At 37.8% G+C, this 24,208-nt stretch overlaps 1 protein-coding gene across 1 annotated transcript in view; it reads left to right on the top strand.

Moving 5' to 3' along the window:
• Positions 1 to 24,208, top strand: part of LOC110454008 — a gene marked incomplete at its 3' end in the record, with an annotated part of 185,417 nt that overhangs the window by 159,127 nt on the left and 2,082 nt on the right. The window contains exons 37-42 of the mRNA XM_021503294.1: positions 3,250 to 3,363; positions 7,766 to 7,879; positions 8,168 to 8,261; positions 16,185 to 16,259; positions 17,736 to 17,788; positions 18,861 to 18,893. Coding sequence (XP_021358969.1) covers positions 3,250 to 3,363; positions 7,766 to 7,879; positions 8,168 to 8,261; positions 16,185 to 16,259; positions 17,736 to 17,788; positions 18,861 to 18,893 — 483 coding nt within the window. The remainder of the gene's footprint in view (positions 1 to 3,249; positions 3,364 to 7,765; positions 7,880 to 8,167; positions 8,262 to 16,184; positions 16,260 to 17,735; positions 17,789 to 18,860; positions 18,894 to 24,208) is intronic.

Below are 24,208 nucleotides of genomic sequence, written 5' to 3'. Positions count from 1 at the left end.
AAATAGAATAATTCAGCTACTTGGAAATACTGAAATACAGTGTGATAATCTATAATTCTCAGGAAGTACTATCTCAAATTTGATATGAATGTTCACTTTTGAGACTGATCAGATAAACAATATAGCTGACAGGCAGCCATCTTGGATTTTGACAGGTAAGGTTTGTTAATCGCTATTTCTCAAGAAGTACTGGAGGTATCTATTTCAAATTTGATATGAATGTTCCCCTTGGTCCCTTGCTGTGCATGTTCACTTTTGAGACCAATCACATAAACGATATAGTCGATTAGCAGCCATCTGAGATTCTGAGATCTTAGTCTGTAGATGTGCATGTTTACTTTTGAGACTAATGAGATAAAAAGAATGGCCGACTGGTGGCTATCTTGGATTTTGACAGTCAACGTTTGTTTTTGCTGTTTCTCAAAAAGGTGGATCTTTTCAAATTTGCTATGTAGGTTTCCCTTGGTCCTTAATTGTGCATGTTTACTTTTGAGACTGATGGAACAAACAAAATGGTTGACAGGCAGATAGTTTGGGTTTTGACAGTTAGAGATTTTTATTACTAACTCTCAGAAAATATTGGCGGCATCTTTCTCAAATTTGATATGTTGGTTTTCCGTGGTCTTTAGTGGTGCATGGTGTATTTTGAGATGGCTGCATGAAGAACTTAACAGATCATTCATATATTGCAATGATCATTTCTATTTCTTTCACATTAAGTACTGTACTAGTATATATATCAAAGGCCAAACTCACTTTGAAGTTTGTCTTTGATATAAAGCAGTATGAAGTTTAGATCAAAAGTTACCAAAGGTGCATTTACTGTTTACATGATATGATCAAACAGAAAAAGATTGAGTTGACATAAAACGAATGAAGATGGTTCGATCCTTAAGAAAACATGCTTTCTTACAGTGACGTCCACCTCCGCCCTAAAATAGCCCCAAAAGACAAAACCTGTTCATGATCTTTTACAAACGTTCACTTGGATTTACTTACAAAGCATTAAAAAAATACCTGAAGATGCATTTAAAAGATGCACAATAACTTATAATAGTTGTTCAATAGTAATAGTAGGTTAAGAAAATACTAATATATAGAAAAACAAAAAATGCTCTATGTACAGTATAAGGTAGTTGTGACTGTAAAGATCAATCAGCATGAGAGAACATTAGACAATACATTACCCCACAACACCATCTCATAACCCCACAACACCATCTCATAACCCAACAACACCATCACATAACCCAACAACACCATCTCATATCCCCACAACACTATCTCATAACCCCACAACACTATCTCGGCATGAGAGAACATTAGACAATACATTACCCCACAACACCATCTCATAACTCCACAACACCATATCATAACCCAACAACAACAAGTCATAACCCCACAACACAATTTCATAACCCAACAACACCATAACATAACCCAACAACACCATCTCATAGCCCCACAACACTATCTCAGCATGAGAGAACATAAGACAATACGTTACCCCACAACACCTTCACATAACCCCACAACACCATCTCATAGCTCTGGAAAATTTGTATGTGGGAAATGTTTCCCAAACCTAGACTTGTGAAAGAAAGTACGAACAACATCAAGTCATAACCCCACAAAACCATCTCATAACCCCACAACATCAACTCATAACCCCACAACACCATATCATAACCCAACACCAACAAGTCATAACCCCACAACATCATCTCATATCCCCACAACACCATATCATAACCCAACACCAACAAGTCATAACCCCACAACACAATTTCATAACCCAACAACACCATCACATAACCCATCAACACCATCTCATAACCCCACAACACTATCTCATAACCCCACAACACTATCTCATAACCCCACAACACCATATCATAACCCAACACCAACAAGTCATAACCCCACAACACAATTTCATAACCCAACAACACCATCACATAACCCATCAACACCATCTCATAACCCCACAACACTATCTCGGCATGAGAGAACATTAGACAATACATTACCCCACAACACCATCTCATAACACATAAACACCATCTCATAACCCAACAACATCAAGTCATAACCCCACAAAACCATCTCATAACCCCACAACATCAACTCATAACCCCACAACACCATATCATAACCCAACAACAACAAGTGATAACCCCACAACATCATCTCATAACACCACAACACCATCTCATAACACATAAACACCATCTCATAACACCACAACACCATCTCATAACACATAAACACCATCTCATAACCCAACAACCCCATCTCATAACCCAACAACACCATCTCATAACCCAACAATATCAATTCATAACCCCACAACACCATCTCATCACCCCACAACACCATCTCATAACACATAAACACCATCTCATAACCCAACAACAACAAGTCATAACCCCACAACACAATTTCATAACCCAACAACACCATCACATAACCCATCAACACCATCTCATAACCCCACAACATCAACTCATAACCCCACAACACCATATCATAACCCAACAACAACAAGACATAACCCCACAACATCATCTCATAACCCCACAACACCATCTCATAACACATAAACACCATCTCATAACACAACAACACCATCTCGAAACCCAAAAACACCATCTCACAACCCCACAACACTATATCATAACCCTACAACACCATCTCATAACTCCACAACACCATCTCATAACCCCACAACACCATCTCATAACTCCACAACACCATCTCATAACCCCACAACACCATCTCATAGCCCCACAACACCATCTCATAACTCCACAGCACCATATCATAACCCCACAACACTATTTCATAACCCCACAACACCATCTCATAACCCCACACCACCATCTCATAACCCCACAACACCATCTCATAACCCGACAAAACCATCTCATAACCCCACAACACCATCTCATAACCCCACAACACCATCTCATAGCCCCACAACACCATCTCATAACCCCACAACACTATATCATAACCCTACAACACCATCTCATAACCCCACAACACCATCTCATAGCTCTGGAAAATTTGTATGTGGGAAATGTTTCCCAAACCTAGACTTGTGAAAGAAAGTACGTAGTTATATCTTTCTTTCTTATTTTAAAGATAAGTGAGCACATATCTATTTTACAACAAAGTGAAAGAAATTCATTGGTTCAAAAGTTTACTGAAACATGTTGATGTAAAGAACCTTAATTGTTTCAGAGCTCATCCTAAACGTGCTCTCCATGACTATAGTGTTTCTCTCCTCATCAACGACACAGATGATAATGTCATGTCCTACCTTCATCGAGGGATCCTGTATGATACCATGGGCAAGTGAGTAACTTTTCAAGTCTAATGCTAAACCATTCACTGTCAAACACTTCATGATAGACTGCTATTGTTGGTCAAAATGTCTATCATCTTTTTGTGAATAAAGGAATCAAAGTTCTTTTTTTATACAAAAAGTAAATTCAGTGGTTAAACAATATAAAGTGCTTTCTTTACAGGAATCTAACTGTTTTTTTCGGTGAAAGCCGGGGATATTAATTTTGGTTTGTCTGTCTGTCTGTCTGTCACGCTTTGTTTCCGTGCAATAACTACAACAAATATTATCCAATTTTCTTCAAACTTTGTCAAAAGGTTAAATGCCTTAAGGGCTCGGCCAAGTACGATGACCACTTTCAGCGGACTTTATTTGGCGGAGTTATGGCCCCTTGAATAATGAAAAACATCATTATCTGCCGTTTCTGTTCATTAACTTTCGCAAATATTATCTGATTGTCTTCAAACTTAGTAACAGGGTTCAATGTTGTGTTCCTCTGTCTTTCCACCCATCTTTGGTGTTCGTGTGATAATTGCTATAGATATTGTTAAGATGTTTCAACCAAATTCCTTATGCACATCCAACTCATGGTAAGTTTGCCAACCAATGTGATTTGTGCATATTTATGGAAAATCAATGAGGTATAGGTTGTTGTTTTTTTCTTCAAGTTTCAAACTATACATTATGTCTCAACAGCACGATACTCGCATGTTTAAACCTAACCTCAATAATGTTAACCTACAATATGTCCTGCAAGCGGGGGATATAAATTCCACGAATTTGCTTATTTCAAATTATGATGGGTTTTAATTTTGCACAGCATCATACACAATGTATAGTCCAAAGTACCTTTACATAAGAAAAGTCTCATTTCTTTAGGCTGGACCACAGTAGGTCTGCACCTATTGTTATCCTAGATTTGCTGGCAGTCGATCATCTGCCAAATCCTGTCCAATATTGGCTGAATGTTTTTACTATGCCCCCCTATGATTTAGTTCCAGACTACTGCCAGATTTCAAAATTATATCCTATGTGTATTAAAATCAATATAAAATAAAACAATATTTGACAGAATTCTGACAACAGGATAAGGTTAGATATTCCTCACATTATCAAGAATGGAATTTAATTAGTATAACTAACCAAGTGGATTGTACCAGTTGTGTTTATCAGTTACGGTAAACGTCAGGTCAGTCCAAACAGGCAGATAATTCAAACACTCTTTTCAAAAAAAATAAAAAAAATAGTGACAGTTCGAACCCTCCACAGTCACATTTCAGATTGTCCAAAAACAAAATTGAGTGCTGAAACAATGGAACCATTGATCAATTTTAGCAACAGGCAGTGCAATACTTAATAGCATCAAGAAACTCGCTCAAACTGATCTATTTGTAGTTTTATTATGTACATTGACAGCATTTAATAACAGAGCAACGGGGCAGTACTCGTGATATGTGACCAAGCATTTAATAACTGAGCAACGGGGCAGTACTCGTGATATGTGACCAAGCATTTAATAACTGAGCAACAGGGCAGTACTCGTGATATGTGACCAAGCATTTAATAACTGAGCAACAGGGCAGTACTCGTGATATGTGACCAAGCATTTAATAACTGAGCAACAGGGCAGTACTCGTGATATGTGACCAAGCATTTAATAACTGAGCAACAGGGCAGTACTCGTGATATGTGACCAAGCATTTAATAACTGAGCAACAGGGCAGTACTCGTGATATGTGACCAAGCATTTAATAACTGAGCAACAGGGCAGTACTCGTGATATGTGACCAAGCATTTAATAACTGAGCAACAGGGCAGTACTCGTGATATGTGACCAAGCATTTAATAACTGAGCAACAGGGCAGTACTCGTGATATGTGACCAAGCATTTAATAACTGAGCAACAGGGCAGTACTCGTGATATGTGACCAAGCATTTAATAACTGAGCAACAGGGCAGTACTCGTGATATGTGACCAAGCATTTAATAACTGAGCAACAGGGCAGTACTCGTGATATGTGACCAAGCATTTAATAACTGAGCAACAGGGCAGTACTCGTGATATGTGACCAAGCATTTAATAACTGAGCAACAGGGCAGTACTCGTGATATGTGACCAAGCATTTAATAACTGAGCAACAGGGCAGTACTCGTGATATGTGACCAAGCATTTAATAACTGAGCAACAGGGCAGTACTCGTGATATGTGACCAAGCATTTAATAACTGAGCAACAGGGCAGTACTCGTGATATGTGACCAAGCATTTAATAACTGAGCAACAGGGCAGTACTCGTGATATGTGACCAAGCATTTAATAACTGAGCAACAGGGCAGTACTCGTGATATGTGACCAAGCATTTAATAACTGAGCAACAGGGCAGTACTCGTGATATGTGACCAAGCATTTAATAACTGAGCAACAGGGCAGTACTCGTGATATGTGACCAAGCATTTAATAACTGAGCAACAGGGCAGTACTCGTGATATGTGACCAAGCATTTAATAACTGAGCAACAGGGCAGTACTCGTGATATGTGACCAAGCATTTAATAACTGAGCAACAGGGCAGTACTCGTGATATGTGACCAAGCATTTAATAACTGAGCAACAGGGCAGTACTCGTGATATGTGACCAAGCATTTAATAACTGAGCAACAGGGCAGTACTCGTGATATGTGACCAAGCATTTAATAACTGAGCAACAGGGCAGTACTCGTGATATGTGACCAAGCATTTAATAACTGAGCAACAGGGCAGTACTCGTGATATGTGACCAAGCATTTAATAACTGAGCAACAGGGCAGTACTCGTGATATGTGACCAAGCATTTAATAACTGAGCAACAGGGCAGTACTCGTGATATGTGACCAAGCATTTAATAACTGAGCAACAGGGCAGTACTCGTGATATGTGACCAAGCATTTAATAACTGAGCAACAGGGCAGTACTCGTGATATGTGACCAAGCATTTAATAACTGAGCAACAGGGCAGTACTCGTGATATGTGACCGAGCATTTAATAACTGAGCAATGGGCAGTACTCGTGAAGCATGTAATAACTGAGCAACGGGCAGTACTCGTGATATGTGACCAAGCATTTAATAACTGAGCAACAGGGCAGTACTCGTGATATGTGACCGAGCATTTAATAACTGAGCAATGGGCAGTACTCGTGATATGTGACCAAGCATTTAATAACTGAGCGCAATGGGCAGTACTCGTGATGTATGGGTGACATGTATAGTATATAGGTTTGATGTATGGGTGACATGTATAGTATATAGGTTTAGATGTATGGGTGACTTGTATAGTATATAGGTTTAGATGTATTGGTGACAGGTATAGTATATAGGTTTAGATGTATGGGTGACATGTATAGTATATAGGTTTAGATGTATGGGTGACATGTATATTATATAGGTTTAGATGTAGGGGTGACATGTATAGTATATAGGTTTAGATGTATGGTCGACATGTATAGTATATAGGTTTAGATGTATGGGTGACATGCAACTTGGGTTTCACTGATTTCTGTGGTTAGATTAATGGTAGTGTGAAACGAGTTCATTGAATCCAAGAAGGAGGTGAGGTTCTCTTGTGAATGGGTCTAAATGAAAAACACATCATCAATGTATCTCCACCATACTATCGGTGTTTTCGGACAAGTTGATAAAAATCTCCTTTCCCAATGATCCATGAATATTAGGCGCCATTTTTGTGCCCATCGCTGTGCCCTGTGTTTGTAAGTAAAACTCTTCATTGAAACGAAAGCAGTTGTTGGTTAGGATATAAGTGCCATCATTCTAAGAATGATCCATGTGTTTGGAGTTGTTTCTTCCCTATTGTCTAATTGTACTTTGGCCGCCCGTATGCCTTCCGTGTGTGGTATAGATGTGTAAAGTGATGATACATCAGCGGTACATAATAAACTACCCTTTGGTAATTGTCCTAATTCCTGGATTTTCTTTAAGAAATCTGTGGTGTCTTTAAGATAAGAATCTGTGTGGCTAGCAAATGATTTCAAGTGGTGATCCACAAATTCCGATAGTTTTTCTGTGCAACTACCTATGTGAGATACTATAGGTCTGCCTTGATGTCCTTGTTTGTGTATTTTCGGTAGTAGATAGAAGATTGATATTCTGATATTCTTTGGTTTTAGGTATTAAATGGTTGTTTCAGGTAACCCGTTCAGTTTTTTTTTTACAAAGTTCAGGAATGATTCTACTTCTAAACCTATTTTCTTGTTGAGATCTGTGATCTGAAATTAGTGGAAATAGCAATAGAACACGGGACAACGATCAACAGAAACAGCAGGATTATGGCTAATCACATACTTGCATGAAGGGCTACCAAGTTTGTTCAAATGAATGACCTTGATATATATTCCTTTGTTTGCAATATTTTCCTTCCAGACATGAGGATGCTATTCCAGACTTTGAGAGTGTCCTGAAACTGAACAAAGACATCGCCTGTGCCCATGTAAACCTTGGTCTTATCTTCATGAACCACTACGATAACTACCACAGGTGGGTTCAGAACATTTAATTTTACAAAATCACAATTTACTTTTCTATGTCACTATATTTGTATTGAACAGTTGCAAATATTTGCAAGAATTAAAAAAACAATTTATTTGACAACTCCGATTCATTCATGAATGTAACTGAGAACATTAAGGATAAGATAAACAATTAACCTCATTTACACAGTTCATACAAATTTCTTAAACTTTCATACCTTCTGAAAATAGAAAATCAATGACAAGATGTGTATTACCCAAATTGTCTGTTATTTTGTTTTGTCATTTATACCAGGGCAATCAAGAAGTTTTCTTCTGGCATCAAGGTGGATCCTACCTATGTGAGAGCCTACGTTTGCCGAGGAGAAGCCTACCACAAAATACATGAGGTTTGTGTATTTTAAATATTTTCAAGGAAGCATGGTAGGTTATAGTTGCAAAATTTCATTAACAAGATATCAAAAATTATTTTTTTCCAAAATGTATTTTCATCAGACATTTTTTGGAAACCCTCACCAGTTTTAAAGGAAAAAATTGCCGGACGCCGGACGCTGCGCCATGCAGTTTTATATAAACGGAGGGTATGGTCCCCCTGGGTCCCCCAAATAGGGGGAAAATAGGTAAAAGGGTTAAAAATCTACTTCTTCTCAACCAATAGAAGGATTTTGACCAAATTTGTTCAAGAGCATCTTTGGACAAAGGAGCCTCAAGTTTGTATAAACAGAGGTTGTTGCCCCTCTGGGGGCTGTGGGGCTGGGCCCAATAGGGGAAATAGGGGATTTTTTTCCTCCTACTATACAAGAGAAGGGATTTAAACCAAATGCAGTCTGAAGCACGCTTAGGGACAAAGGAATCAATTTTGTATAAACTGAGGTGTGTGGGCCGCCTTTTTTGGGGCAGAAGGGTGGGGCCCATTAGGGGAAATAGAAGAAAACATTAAAGATCCTTTTACTTTTGTACCGATGAAGGGATTTTGACCAAATTTGTTCTAGAACATGTTTGGACAAAGGAGCCTCAAGTTTGTATAAACGGAGTGTGTGGCCCCTCTGAGGCGGGGGGTGTGGCCCAATAGGGGAAATAAAGGAATTGTTTTCTCCCACTATACAAGTGAAGGGATTTAAACCAAATGCAGTCCGAAGCATGCTTAGGGACAAAAAAATAAATTTTGTATAGCCCCCCACCCAGGGACAGAGGAGTATGGTAGCAGTATACAGTAGAGGGTTGTGGCCAATTTGGGTGATACTTTTGTTAAATGGCTAACCCCTGTATAATGATATGTAAAAAAAATATAAAAATAAAACTGTACTAAAATTGTTATAAACATGATGAAGTGGGCTATGTGAGCTTCACATTTGTAAAAAAAAAAAGGAGATTTTTTTGGTTCCAGAACACAATTTTGGCCATAATCCGAAAGGGTGCGTACACATGAAAAGTTAACTTTACAGGAGGTAAAATTTTGACAACAGCACATGACGCAAAATTGCAAAAAATGAAGTTTTACAACTTAACTGGGACCCAGATAATTCTGCAACCAGGTGGGTAATCTTTAATTTCAGACAGAACTTAGGATCAAAATTACTAGTTGTGGGGGTCAAATTTTGGGTCAAAAATAGCAATTTTTGTCATTTTTTGATAATTTTTGACGTGGTAACCATGGTTTTCACACAAGTGACATACATAGAAAAAAGAGGTTTATACACTTCTCAGTACTTTATATGTATTGTAAATGTAATGCAGTTTACAAATATATATACATGTATACATGTGTTGTGTAGGGTAAATCCGCTGTGTTTACATTTCGTCGACATGTGCCTAAATTGTTTATCAGAGTTGGGCCATTTCTGCTGTATACTGCTACCTATAGGGGAAATAGAGAAAAATATTTTCCCTTCTGTACAAATGAAGGGATTTAAACCAAATGTGGTCTTAAGCATGCTTAGGGGAAAAAAACTCAATTTGTTGAATTTGTATAAAAATGTGCATGTGATGCCCAAATAAAGCTTATGTATATAAGCTTAGTTTAAACTGACAAATCTAATTAATGTTTTATTTATGAGTACATGCATGTACACATAACGAATAGTTCGATAAACATCAGAAGGGCCCTTCGTGTGTTTACGTTTTTGATATGCATAAGCAGGGCCAGGTCATCCTGCAATTTGATTGGTCGAGAAATTCTAAGCGTCAGTGTTCAGCAGGCAGTTTCAGCAACAATTTGGAGATAGATATTTTCTGTGATTAATTGGAATTTTATACCATATCACCTACAATTTTCTTGAACTTTATATACTTTTCGCGGACACTAAACACAAGGAAACACCGTTTGCACTCTAAAGCAGGAGTTTGGCGGCGTGATGATTCCGTGGACCAAGTAAAGTTGTGTTTACTTTTTCCCTCGCGGGAATTTTCTAGTCAAACATGGCGTCAGTGAGAAAATCGAAACGTAGTACTCGCAATACCCCTTGGGATGCGGAAAACCCCAAAAACTGGACAGTTCAAAGACTAAAAAGTGAATTAGAGAAAATGAACATTTACGGCAGTACCGGTTTGTCAAAAACAGCGTTACGTACTTTGTATCAAGAGAATGTTGCACGACGAAGTGAAGTGAGTGGTACTAGTAGGCCTGCTGAGCAAGATCGAGACAGTTCACAAAGTGAAACAGACATTATGGAAGATGTTTTAAACGTCACTGGGACACAGGCGACCCCTACCCATGTTTGATTTCTCTAATGTTGCCGTAACACGAACAGAGGTACTGCGTGATGATGCGGAAGGATCCGCGCACACTCTATCTATGGGTGAACAGGCCTGCAGCCTTACCCAGGAATCACTTCCGCGGAGGAATTCCAACATGGCGGCGCCCAGTGCGGAAAATACGAACTCAATTCAGCAGCTTCAAAAGACTGTGATTGAGCTTCAGCAATCTATGATTGCGATGATGGGTAACCAGTCTCGACAAAAAGACCCACCTAGCCAACGATTTACTCTGTCAACAGCAAATGAGGCCCTGAGGAACGCCGAACATCCGACAGACGGTTTTACAAGTGCTAGCGCCAGTACAGGTGGGTACCACTTACCTATATCGCAATTCGGGGTACCTTCGGAATGCATACCACATGTGGATGTGGTTTCCGAGTCTATACAAAAGAGGATATGGGAGGGAAGAGATGTTAACCTAGCAAGCCTTCTTATCCCTCGCTTCGAAACGGGTCCTAAGGTCGGCGACAGGTCTGACGGGATTCACATTACATTGAATGAAGTGGAGGACCCTCGGTTAAACAAAAATTTGAACATTGCCGAATTAATTACGGCTTTTGGGAAGTACAGGCGCGTCCTGTGTACGAAATTTCCAGAGAGACGGACAGAATTAGACAGGTACGAAGCCAACATTATAGAGGTTTCAAACATTTATGGCTCTCGTTTCTATGACTATCATTGTCAATTTTTTGCACGCGCAGCAACGGCCCTGCGGGACAACAACATCAAGGTGGATTGGGCAGTTAAAGACAATGGCCTCTTAAACATGGTTGTGTGCAACACAAAGGCGAACACATTCCAGCTATGTGCGTTAACTACACATACCACTGCTTTCTGCCCACAACAGCGCCACAAGACAAAACAACAGATAGGAGCGGGGAAAAACGATGCGAACGTAGACCCCCATGGTAGACAGAAGGTTAAATTTAATGGCCAGGAAATTTGTAATAACTTTAATAATGGAAAGTGTTATAGGGGAGAAGCGTGTTTCTTTGCCCACGTGTGTGCTATGTGCCATTCAAATAGCCATGGGTCCACGGCATGCAAAAAGAACAAACCAGCAGCACAATGACAGTCACATGTTCCCACCATGGCCTCTACGCCCATCAACATCCAGCGATTGAAGACAGAACTTAATAACCATCCCAACAGAGTGTTTGTAAACTATTTATTGTATGGTCTTCAACATGGCTTCGATACTATGGTGGCAACCACGTCTCTGCCAACTAAGGAATGTAAAAATTTACAGTCTGCAAAGAACAATGCGGATACAGTCGACTCTCTGATAGAAACTGAGGTACAGAAAGGGTTTTTATGTGGACCTTATCTAGATATACCTTTTGAACAATATAGAGTGAGTCCTTTAGGGGTCGCAATAGGAAAATTCTCGGGGAAACCACTGCTAATAGTCGACTTGTCATCCCCACATGAGGACAGTGAACATCCATCTATAAATAATTTAATTGACAAGGAACAATGCTCTCTTAGTTATGTTAAAATAGATGATGCTGTAGCACTAATTCAGTCCCTTAGAGTACATACTACTATGTGTAAAACCGACATTTCAGATGCATTCAAACTGATACCAATCCATCCAAGTCAGTGGCACCTGTATTGTATTCGCTGGAGGGAAAAGTATTACTTTTACAATAGATTGGCTTTCGGCTGCAGATCAAGCCTAAAGATTTTCGACACCCTATCAGAAGCAATTTGTTGGATTGCGCAGGAGAATTATGGGATTAAACACATATTTCATCTGCTCGACGATTTTATTACCTTTAATTGAACATTCAAACAACTGTGGGGAAAGAAACATGGCCTTGTTGTACCTGATATTTGATAGACTCAATATACTTATGGCCAGACATAAAACATGTGGACCGGAAACCGTCATAGATTATTTGGGGATCATTTTAGACTCTGACAGGATGGAAGCACGGTTACCAGAGGACAAACGTAGTAGGATCACAGATTTCCTGAGGAATTTTCAATCCAGAGAGTCGTGTACGAAAAGAGAAATGTTACAACTGCTCGGACACTTGAATTTTGCCAGCAGGGTGGTAATTCCAGGGAGGTCATTTGTATCTCACTTGATTAAACGATCTACAACCGTGAAAGCTTTACATCACCATATAAAGATCAACAATGACTGTAGAGAGGATATTCGGATGTGGTTACAGTTCTTGAGGCAATGGAATGGTGTGTCCATGTCCTACAACACTAAAGTTACCACAACGGACGACCTATGCCTATATACAGATGCCTCAGGAACTCGTGGTTTTGGTGGATTTTTTCAACATGAATGGTTTGCCCAGCCATGGCCTACAGAGTTACAAAATGTCATTGAAACCAATGACGAGCTATCCATAGCATTCAAGGAATTGTATCCGATAGTCGTTGCAGCCATATTGTGGGGACATAAATGGGTAGGACAAAGGATTGTGTTTATGTGTGACAACTCAGCTACAGTCGCTATCCTCCAGAAAGGCAGATCTAAAGCTGCTCACATTATGCCCCTGGTCAGACGCCTAACACTGTGTGCTGCTACTTATAACTTTTCTGTGTTGTCAAAGCATGAACCAGGTAAACTTAATGTCATTGCTGATTCTCTATCTCGATTGCAGATGGAAAAATTCAGAAGACTCGCGCCAACAGCCCGTCAGCACCCGTGGGTGGTGCCAGACCCCGCCCATGTCTTGTGGACCTCCAACCAGTCATCAAGGACCTGTGGAGTGCAGCTATAGCCCCCAGTACCAGAACTACCTATCACACAGGTTTTAACTTTTTCGTTAGATTCCTTTTAATGTCGGGGATCATTGCCAGCGCTGGTGTGTTCGACATACAGGTCACTGAAGACCTACTGATATACTTTGCGCACATTGTTTCAATAGCAAACTGTCTCATGCTACAGTTAAATTATACTTGTGCGGTGTACGTTTTATGTGTCTACAGTGGAATATCTCGTATCCAGTTGGAATTGACTTGCCGCGTTTGTTTTCAGTGTTAAACGGTATTAAACGGCTCCAACACAATAATCCAAGACCACGCCACCCAGTGACATTCAATATCTTGAGGCAAGTGTGTGGTTTCCTTAGGGAAAAGAAGGACAGACCGTTTGATGATGTGATGTTAGAGACTGTATGCATAGTGCCTTTTTTTTGGATTTCTAAGGTGTGGAGAGTTTACGATTAAAAATAATTTTGATTCAACCATACACTTGTGTGTGAACGATCTAGTTATTCTGCAGGACAGTATAGTGTTAACACTAAAGACTTCTAAAACTGATCCTTTCAGGAAAGGCGTGGCTATTAAACTGTTTAAAAATGATAACTCTATTTGTCCATACAAGGCATGTTGCCAGTATATATCTGCAAGACAAAAACAGTCACCCTCACCCTTGGACCCTTTGTTTGTGAACCATTTTGGGTCAGCACTATCACGTAATACTTTTATTGCTATGTTCAAACACGTGTTAAAATGTGTGGGTATTAATCCTGATACGTATAACGGGCATTCTTTTCGGATCGGAGCAGCAACTACTGCTGCCACAGCTCATGTCGAGGATCATATGATCAAAGTATTAGGCAGATGGGCTTCAAATGCCTATTGCAGATACATTTGAACACCACAGGCCTCTATCAGAGAGGCCCAGAGAGCGATGGTCAAAGATTGATTTCTCAAATATTTCAATAGCGAACTTTGCTGGTACTATTGTGAGTGTGTACAAATGTATATATAGATCAGCCATACATTTGTAAGTGTACTTTCATGTTTTACTTAACCTATTTGTGTATGTAAGTTGTGCTTACATTATACTTTGTTATTCAACCTAATACATTTTGGGGCACTCAGTTAAACTCCCATATCATTTAACTGAGTTTTGGCATATCCATTCAAAATTATTTGTTTTCATTTAATAATGTCTCATTTTTCATCCCCAAAATTCTTAACTAAGAGTTTTAAGTTTGAGCTATTTGCAACCTAATTCTCATAAGCTAGTGTATCACACAACTAGATACAATGAGCGTGGGAATTGGGGACAATTTTACAAAACATAATTATTGTAAACCTCATTCGGACTTACTAAAGCTCATCAAGCTGCAACGAAATGAGGTTTATGAACAAGTTTAATATTTACATATTTATGCCAATTCATTTTCACAATACATAATATTATTCCTTATTCGGACCTGGTAGCTCAGCAAGCTGCACCGAGATGAGGAATAGTATGACAATTAACTAATGCCAAAACTAAATTACATTTATAACCATATTAAGCCTATTCCCCATCCAGACCTGGTAGCTTATCAAGCTACACTGAGATGGGGAATAGAATACATGTAGTGCAGGCATTCTCCTCTTCCGGTTTACCGCTACGCCAAGTACCGCTCCATTCGCCTTGCAGTATCACATCCTGTCTGGTATACACGGTCCGCTAGCTGATTGGTTGAGGAGTCAATAGCTTCACAGTTTGTGAACATTCAATTTTACCTGACACACTCAGGTGAAGGAATGTTCACCATGCATACATGTTTTAGTACATAGTAACTGAGTTGCCCCTTTTTGCCAAATTTTTGTTTATTGTGTTTTAATATATATATGTTCGTATTTTATTTTGTGTTGTGTAGATGGAGATTGAATTTGAAATGTTTGTAATAAATATGTAGTTAAATGTCACTTTTATCTTCTAGTCATTTGTTCAGTTTAAATAGGGGAAATAGAGGAAAATTGGGACATAACATGGAATCTCATTTTCTTGGTGTCTTTCCCACCAAAACAGATTTATATGTAGTTCTTCTTGCAACTTTGTTTATTGTACTCCTTTGATAAACCTGTATGGTACTTCTACCGTAAGGATAAAGGGATTTTATCTTAATTTACTCTGGAGCATCCTTTGGCCAAGGGGACTCAATTTTGTATAAACCCTGGTTCTGACCCCTGCGGGGGCAGAGGGGCAGGGCCCAATATGGGAAATAAAGGTAAAACTTTTAAAATCCTTCTTTTACCGTAGGGATTAAGGGAGTTTATCCTAATTTAATCTGGAGGATCCGTGGGCCAAGGGAACTCAATTTTGTATAAATGGTTGGTGTGGCTCCCCTGGGGGCAGAGGGGTGGGGCCCAATAGGGGAAATAGAGGTTAAACCTTTAAAATCCTTCTTCTACCTTAGGGATTAAGGGATTTTATCCTATTTTAGTCTGGAGCATCCTTCGGCCAAGGGGACTCAATTTGTATAAATAGTGGGTTTGGCCCCCCTGGGGTCAGAGGGGCGGGGCCCAATAGGTGAAACATAGCAAATTCTTCAAAATTCTCCTTTTCCTTGGATTTTTGTCCAATTGCAAATAAATATAACCCCTGACTAACCATGTAATACATGTACACTACCAGCAACATCTACTTTTTCCAACTTCAATTGGCTAACATTTCCAGGTGAGCGATACAGGCCCTTTTGGCCTCTTGTTATAATTGTTGTAATTTAAAAAAAAAAATGTATTGGATGTTATTTCAGGTTTTACAGTACATTGATTTTGTTTTTCCATGATATCCCTGTGATCAGTTGAAGCTGGCCTTAAGAGACTTCACCAGAGCCATCCATCTGAGACCAGATGTACACCATTACTACATGTATCGTGTAGGTACTAATAAGTTTTAATACAGCTGTCTTGATGCACTTTAATCACCATTCAATATGCCACAATTTGATTGTTCCATTTCGTTTCGTTTCCGTGCAATAACTACAACAAATATTAACCAATTTTCTTAAAACTTTGTCAAAGGGTTAAATGCCTTAAGGGCTCACCCAAGCTCGATGACCACTTCCAGTGGACCTCATTTGGTGGAGTGATGGCCCCTTGAATAACGAAAAAACGTCATTATCTGCTGCGTTTCGTTTCCGTGCAATAACTACAACAAATGTTAACTGATTTTCTTCAAACTTTGTCAAAGGGTTAAATGCCTTCAGGGCTCGTCCAAAAAAACGTCATTATTTGCATTTTCCGCTTGATAACTCTAGCAAATATTGGCCAAAATCCTTCAAACTTGATAACGATGTTTGTGTTCCTCGGTCTTTCCACCCATCTCGGGCACTTTTTGGTGTTCGCTTGATAAATGCTGTAGATATTGTTCAGATGTTTCAATAAAATTCCGTATGCACATCCGACTCATGCTTAGTTTGCCAACCGATGTGATTTGTGCATATTTACGATTAATCAATGAGGTATAGGGCTTTTTTAAAGTTTCAAGCTAAACATTATGTCTCAACAGCACGATACTCACATGTTTAAACCTAACCTCAATAATGTTAACCTACAATATGTCCTGCAATGAGGGATATAAATTCTACGAATTTGCTTGTTTCGATAAAGTTTGGATCACAATCTTTTCCTCGTGTAACCTGAATTCTAATTGAAATATTACTGCACTTGTCTTTGCATGTCCAATGTTCCCTGTCTTTGATTTCATTTTCATTTTGTTGCTTTTGTTAACTTTTTCACTGGCAGTAATCAGTAATAGACAATCAAAAACACTGAAACTTACACTGAAATGGCACAAACTGACTTATCAGAAATCTGGAAAAATGTATTGTAAATCCAATTGAATGCAAATAATTCCAGTACAACTGCATTACAGGTATTAGTCCTACAAAAATAAAAACTGCATGGAATATAAGTTATCAACATACAGTACATTGTAATGTAGGTACTAGATGTATGATTAAATACAAAAGAGCTCAGTTCATTGAAATCTATCAATAGTTATTGCCAGTGGGCAGGACAAATTTATTTAGTTAGATAAGTTCTTATTTTGATGAAATATTTGATACAGTAAATCTAAAACAATTTTCTGGATCTACAGTAAAATTTGCTACATTATTGTGTTACCTCACCAACTGTCTATCAACGAACGTGGTCAGGTACTTTGCTATATAGCTGAGAAATCCCTTCCTCTGCCAAAAACATAAACCCTAAATAATTAATTACATATGGAAGATTTTTACTGCATGATTAAAATATTATTTTAGATCTCATCATTTTTTTTAGTCCTTTTACTAAATCATATGATGATAAATGTAGGTTTGTGTAAATAAGTATCGCTTTTTTCTCCACAGGGACAACTTGTGCTGGAGATGGGCAATCTGGACCTGGCAGCCTTCTGTGTTAGGTAAGTGGAAACTGAAAGAAGATATTCTGATGCTAGTGTCAGTGCTTATTATAGGTAAATCAGAGGCTTAAATATCCAGTTAGGTAAAACCACTGTAAAATGAAAGTACACCTGCCAACTAGGTAAAACTATTGTTAAGTGAAAGTACACCTGTCAACAAGGTAAAACTACTGTAAAGGAAAGTACATCTGTCTTCTAAGGAAAACTACTGTAAAGTGAAAAATATATGCCAACTAAATAAAGCTACTGTAAAAAATGAAAGTGTACCTACAGAAAAGAATATAAGATGATAGATTCTGAAAATGTTTTTATGAGGTAATGATTTTTTGCAGCTGAGAAGCATATTGTATAACTTTTTATTTGAAACAAGCCAAAAAGCAATAACAAATTTGTAATGTTGTCCCACATAAACCATGTAATTTCGCTTGACACATGTGTAAATATTTTTCTTGGCACATATGTATACCCTGAAGTGTTTCATCTTACATTTGTAACGTTCTTCACATTATCATCTGTGGGTCAAGGTCACAAGACAAAGAATAAGTTACTTTAGATTTATCTCTGTTTTTTTTTGTTTTTTTTTTTTGTTTTTTTTTTTATTATTAATCCTGGAAATGCATTTGACACAATCAAGAATCTAATTGTATTAATTTTTCAAAAAGAAAAAAAAAGAAAAAAAGAAATAATTGGAATTAACAATAACAGTCTTATTTTTAAATATTTATTTTTTTTATTGAATTATGATAACAGACAATATTAATATTTGAACAAAATAATTAAAATTTGTTNCCCTTCAGTCTGGTTATATCAATGGTGGATCAAGAGAGGCTATTATGGATTCCAACCCAACCCCCAAGCTTCTCCGACCTGACGATTTTCAAAAAAATATTTCAATTTGGAATAAATACACAAAATTTGGAAACACTTTCAGAATTATGAGTTCCTGGATGTTTCGATTCTTAAGTGTGATGACCCTCCAGAGACGATGAAATGTGACCTTGACCCATTAAGGTTGGGGTCATCCTTTGTTTATTGTTTGTATATCATTTTGTTGTTTGAACTATGACCTTAGATTCTTCATGCGACTGCAGGAGTCAGAATATGGGTACGGTGAACACTTGGTTTCTATGACAACTCATTGTTTGTTGTATTATATAATGACTAATGTGCTTTGTCAATATTCTGCATCTTACCTCTTCTGAAAATTAAGGAACAAATATTATTCTCAATTTTGCCATGATTTTTCAGTCACTCTCATGTTAAAAAATTGGTGTTGAATTATTTTGTTCAGGTATCTGTAAAATAATTTGAAATGGCTATGCCAGAAATTGTCAAGTGAGGATTATGGAGAAAATGTGTATTCCTAAAAATAGTTCTGTCATTTTGTTTGAGGTCTTGCACAACCATATGCTAATGACAATAGGTCACTACAAGAGTTAAATCCCATTGTTGTCAGTAAATTTAAACAAGCTACCTATAGCTATAGTGCACCAAGAAACTGGATGAAATTTATTTTGCCTGTGTTATATTTCAATATTTGGGCATATTTTATGTTAGAAGTTTTATTGATCTGGCACTTATTTGTACTAGTATGACCTTGATATATACAGGATTTAGTATAGGACTTTATCTGGAGGCAAGATACAAAAACGACACATGAAAGAACAGTAACATCTACAATATGAAATTAACAAGGATATTGCAATATAAATAATTAAACTAGTGTGGGTTTTTTAAAGATGTACTGATCAAATAACCGCTTTTTTATTAGCTCACCTGGCACAAAGTGCCAAGTGAGCTTATGCCGTGGCGCGGCGTCCGGCGTCCATACAGCGTCTGGCGTCAATATTTTACTTTAAACGACTTCTTCTTAATAACCAAAATGCCTAGGGTGATGATATTTGGCCAGTAGCAAACTGGGATAAAGGGCTACAAAGTTTGATAAAATTAATGACCTTCACTCATTTTCAAGGTCACAGGGGTCAAATATGTTAAAAACATTGAACAACTTCTTCTGTATAACTAAAAGGCACAGGGTGATGATATTTGGCCAGTAGCATGCTTGGGTGAAGGGCTACCAAGTTTGTTCAAATTAATGACCTTCACCCATTTTCAAGGTCACAGGGGTCAAATATGTTAAAAAGGGTGATGATATTTGGCCAGTAGCAAACTGGGATAAAGGGCTACAAAGTTTGATAAAATTAATGACCTTCAATCATTTTCAAGGTCACAGGGGTCAAATATGTTAAAAAGGGTGATGATATTTGGCCAGTAGCAAACTGGGATAAAGGGCTACAAAGTTTTATAAAATTAATGACCTTCACTCATTTTCAAGGTCACAGGAGTCAAATATGTTAAAAACATTGAACAACTTCTTCTGTATAACTAAAAGGCACAGGGTGATGATATTTGGCCAGTAGCATGCTAAGATGAAGGGCTACAAAGTTTGTTCAAATGAATGACCTTCACCCATATTCAAGGTCACAGGGGTCAAATATGTTAAAAACTTTAAACAACTTCTTCTCAATAACCAAAATGCCCAGGATGATGATATTTGGCCAGGAGCATGCTGGGGTAAAGGGCTATCAAGTTTGGTCAAATGAATGACCTCCACCTATATTCAAGGTCACAGGGGTCAATTGTCTTAAAAAACCTTTAAGTTGACTTCTTCTGAATAACTAAAATGCCCAGGGTGATGATATTTGGCCAGTAACAGGCTGGGGTAAAGGGCTATCAAGTTTGTTCAAATGAATGCCCTTCAATTATATTCAAGGTCACAGGGGTCAATTGTCTTAAAAAACCTTTAAACATCTTCTTCTCGATAACTAAACTGCCCAGGGAGATGATATTTGGCCATTAGCATGCTTGGGATGAAGGGCTACCAAGCTTGTTCAAATGAATGACCTCCGCCTATATTCAAGGTCACAGGGGTCAATTGTCTTAAAAAACCTTTAAGTTGACTTCTTCTGAATAACTAAAATGCCCAGGGTGATGATATATGGCCAGTAGCATGCTGGGGTAAAGGGCTATCAAGTTTGTTCAAATGAATGACCTCCACCTATATTCAAGGTCACAGGGGTCAATTGTCTTAAAAAACCTTTAAACAACTTCTTCTGAATAACTAAAATGCCCAGGGTGATGATATTTGGCCAGTAGCATGCTGGGGTAAAGGGCTATCAAGTTTGTTCAAATGAATGACCTCCACCTATATTCAAGGTCACAGGGGTCAAATATGTGAAAAACATTAAACAACTTCTTCTGAATAACCAAAATGCACAGGGTGATGATATTTGGCCAGTAGCATGCTAAGATGAAGGGCTACAAAGTTTGTTCAAATGAATGACCTTCACCCATATTCAAGGTTACAGGGGTCAAATATGTTAAAAACTTTAAACAACTTCTTCTCAATAACCAAAATGCCCAGGGTGATGATATTTGGCCTGTAGCAGGTTGGAGTAAAGGGCTATCAAGTTTGTTCAAATGAATGACCTTCACCTATATTCAAGGTCACAGGGGTTAAATATGTTAAAAACATTGAACAACTTCTTCTGTATAACTAAAAGGCACAGGGTGATGATATTTGGCCAGTAGCATGCTGGGGTAAAGGGCTATCAAGTTTGTTCAAATACATGACCTCCACCTATATTCAAGATCACAGGGGTCAAATATGTGAAAAACATTTAACAACTTCTTCTGAATAACCAAAATGCACAGGGTGATGATATTTGGCCAGTAGCATGCTAATATGAAAAGGGCTACAAAGTTTGTTCAAATGAACGACCTTCACCCATATTCAAGGTCACAGGGGTCAAATATGTTAAAAACTTTAAACAACTGCTTCTGAACAACCAAAAATGCCCAGGGTGATGATATTTAGTCAGTAGCATACTAGCATCAAGGGCTACCAAGTTTGTTTAAATGTATGACCTTGAATCATATTCAAGGTCACAAGGAGCAGATATGTTCAAAATATAAAAAAAAAATAAACAACTTGTTCTGAATAACCAAAAGGCTCAGGATGTTGATATTTAGTCAGTAGCATGCTGGGATCAAGGACTACTATGTTTGTTAAAGTGAATGACTTTGACTTATATTCAAGGTCACAGAGGTCAAATTTGTTTAAAATCTTTAAACTACCTCTTCTCAAGTTCTGAATAACCATGGGTCCCAGGATGTTGATACTTTGCAAGTTGCATCCTGAGATGAAAGGCTATAAAATTTGTTCAACATAATGACTTTGTTCATCTTTCAATCACAGGGGTGAAATGTTTAAAAAAAAATAATAGGTTCTTTTGAATGAATTTTATTCATAAATACTGATATTTTATTTTGCCTGTAGCTTTATTTTAGATCTCTTTTAAGGTTACAAGTGTGAGATTTATACCAGGTGAGCGATGCAGGCCCATTTGGCCTCTTGTTTAGATTCAAATTTGTGTCAACTTTGTGTCAATTTTGATGAATTCTGTAAATTGCTTATAATATATGCTTTTTTTATTGAAATTTGCATATCATACTAATCATTTGATAAATATTTAATTAACAGAAGCATTAACACCACTTACTAATAAAAGGGACTGTTGCCTATCTTTCATAACCAGGAAACTGGAAATCAGTGTTTAAATTAATAAATAGACCAAAAATTAAGGACTTCCCACCCTTTGTAATACACATGTTTTTTCTTGTCATATTTTCGTGTCGTCATTTCCGTATTGTGTATTACAAAGACATAAATTAACACATTGGAAGACCCTGACATAAGATCAGACGACTTCAAGGAGGTCATAAATGAGGCGCATGGAATGCAGACTGATGTGTTTTGTTTACCGACCTCATCTGTACATAGCACGTGATAACACTAGTTCACAAGCTCGGGGTCGCTACAATTTTTGTTATCGAGCGAGTAACACTCTGTCAGGTAAATCTTTTCACAAATGCAGTTTTGTAATATGTCATGCAATAAAATGCAAGTGCATGTGCGTGCAAGTGATAACGGCATACCATGCGATAGCCTACAGTTACATTTGTACCTGACATGTAAATATACCATGTGTAAGTGGGCTATGGAATGATGTTCAAAGTGTACGTGATTGAGAGTAATTTTGTTCCATAAATTAAAGAACAGTAAATTGACAATTTTAATATCATAATTTAATTTATTTCAGTCATTTTTGGTATAGTAAAGGAAACAACTGTCATGGTATAAATTTCATCCCTCTGCAAAAAGTTCCACTTTTATTTTCAAGGACAACTTTCGTCAGGATCAAAATGATTGTAAAATGTAAAATAAATGAATTATAAAGACTTTGTGTATATTTGGTTCAGTTTTTTCACTCCTTTTGTATGAAACTATGTGTCTTGTTTGCTTTTAGCATGTATATAATAACTTATATCCATACAATATCAATAAAACCACTTTGTGTAACGTGTTTCAGATATTTTATGATAAATAAGATATTTGAAGGGTTGATTAGCAATGCTTCTTTTCATTACTTTATTGTTGTAATAGTTTTGAACAATGCCACGCACTCAAAAAATGTGAAATTGTTAAATATAACAAAAAATCAATTTTCTGTATTTTTTACCAAATGGTCAAGGGAAATGATATTTTGCCAGAAGCATGCTGGGTTGGAAGACTATAAACTCTGTTCAACCTAATGTCCTTGTTCGACATTCAAGGTCACAGGCGTCATATGTTTAAATCTTTTAATAGGTTCTTATGAATCAAACACTGATATTCTGCCTGTATCTGTATTTTAGTCCACTTTTAAGATTACAAGTGTGAGACTAATACCAGGTGAGCGATGCAGGCCCATTGGGCCTCTTGTTATCCTGTGACAAGCTGTTGTGAGGTAATAAGCACATCCATATTAAATTTTACTGTAATAAGCCATTCCTTCAGTTTGAGATTATGTATTTGTCCCCTTTGCTTTTTAGGTCACCTGAGCTTTTAGCTCAAGTGACCTATTGCTATCCGTTTTCGTCCGTCGTCATCCTACCAGGTGAGCGATGCAGGCCCATTGGGCCTCTTGTTATGCTGTGACAAGCTGTTGTGAGGAAATAAGCACATCCATATTAAATTTTACTGTAATAAGCCCTTCCTTCAGTTTGAGATTATGTATTTGTCCCCTTTGCTTTTTAGGTCACCTGAGCCTTTAGCTCAAGTGACCTATTGCTATCCGTTTCCGTCCGTCGGCATCCGTCGTCCGTCGTCCGTTAATATTTTACATTTCAAACTTAAAGTCAAGTTCTGCTGGACCGATTGAACTGAAAGTTTGTAGGAACGATCGCCTCATATTAGTCCTGACAAAGTGTTGTTATTTTTCAGGTCGATCAGAAATCTATTATGGCCGCCACGGCCGCCATTTTGAAAACCTATTTCAAACTTAAAGTCAAGTTCTGCTGGGCCGATTGAACTGAAAG

Source organism: Mizuhopecten yessoensis, unplaced genomic scaffold (genome assembly GCF_002113885.1).
Source record: "Mizuhopecten yessoensis strain PY_sf001 unplaced genomic scaffold, ASM211388v2 scaffold7629, whole genome shotgun sequence".
NCBI lineage: Eukaryota > Metazoa > Mollusca > Bivalvia > Pectinida > Pectinidae > Mizuhopecten > Mizuhopecten yessoensis.
The sequence above is the reverse complement of the archived record's forward strand: the minus strand, read 5'-3'. Positions and strand labels throughout refer to the sequence as shown.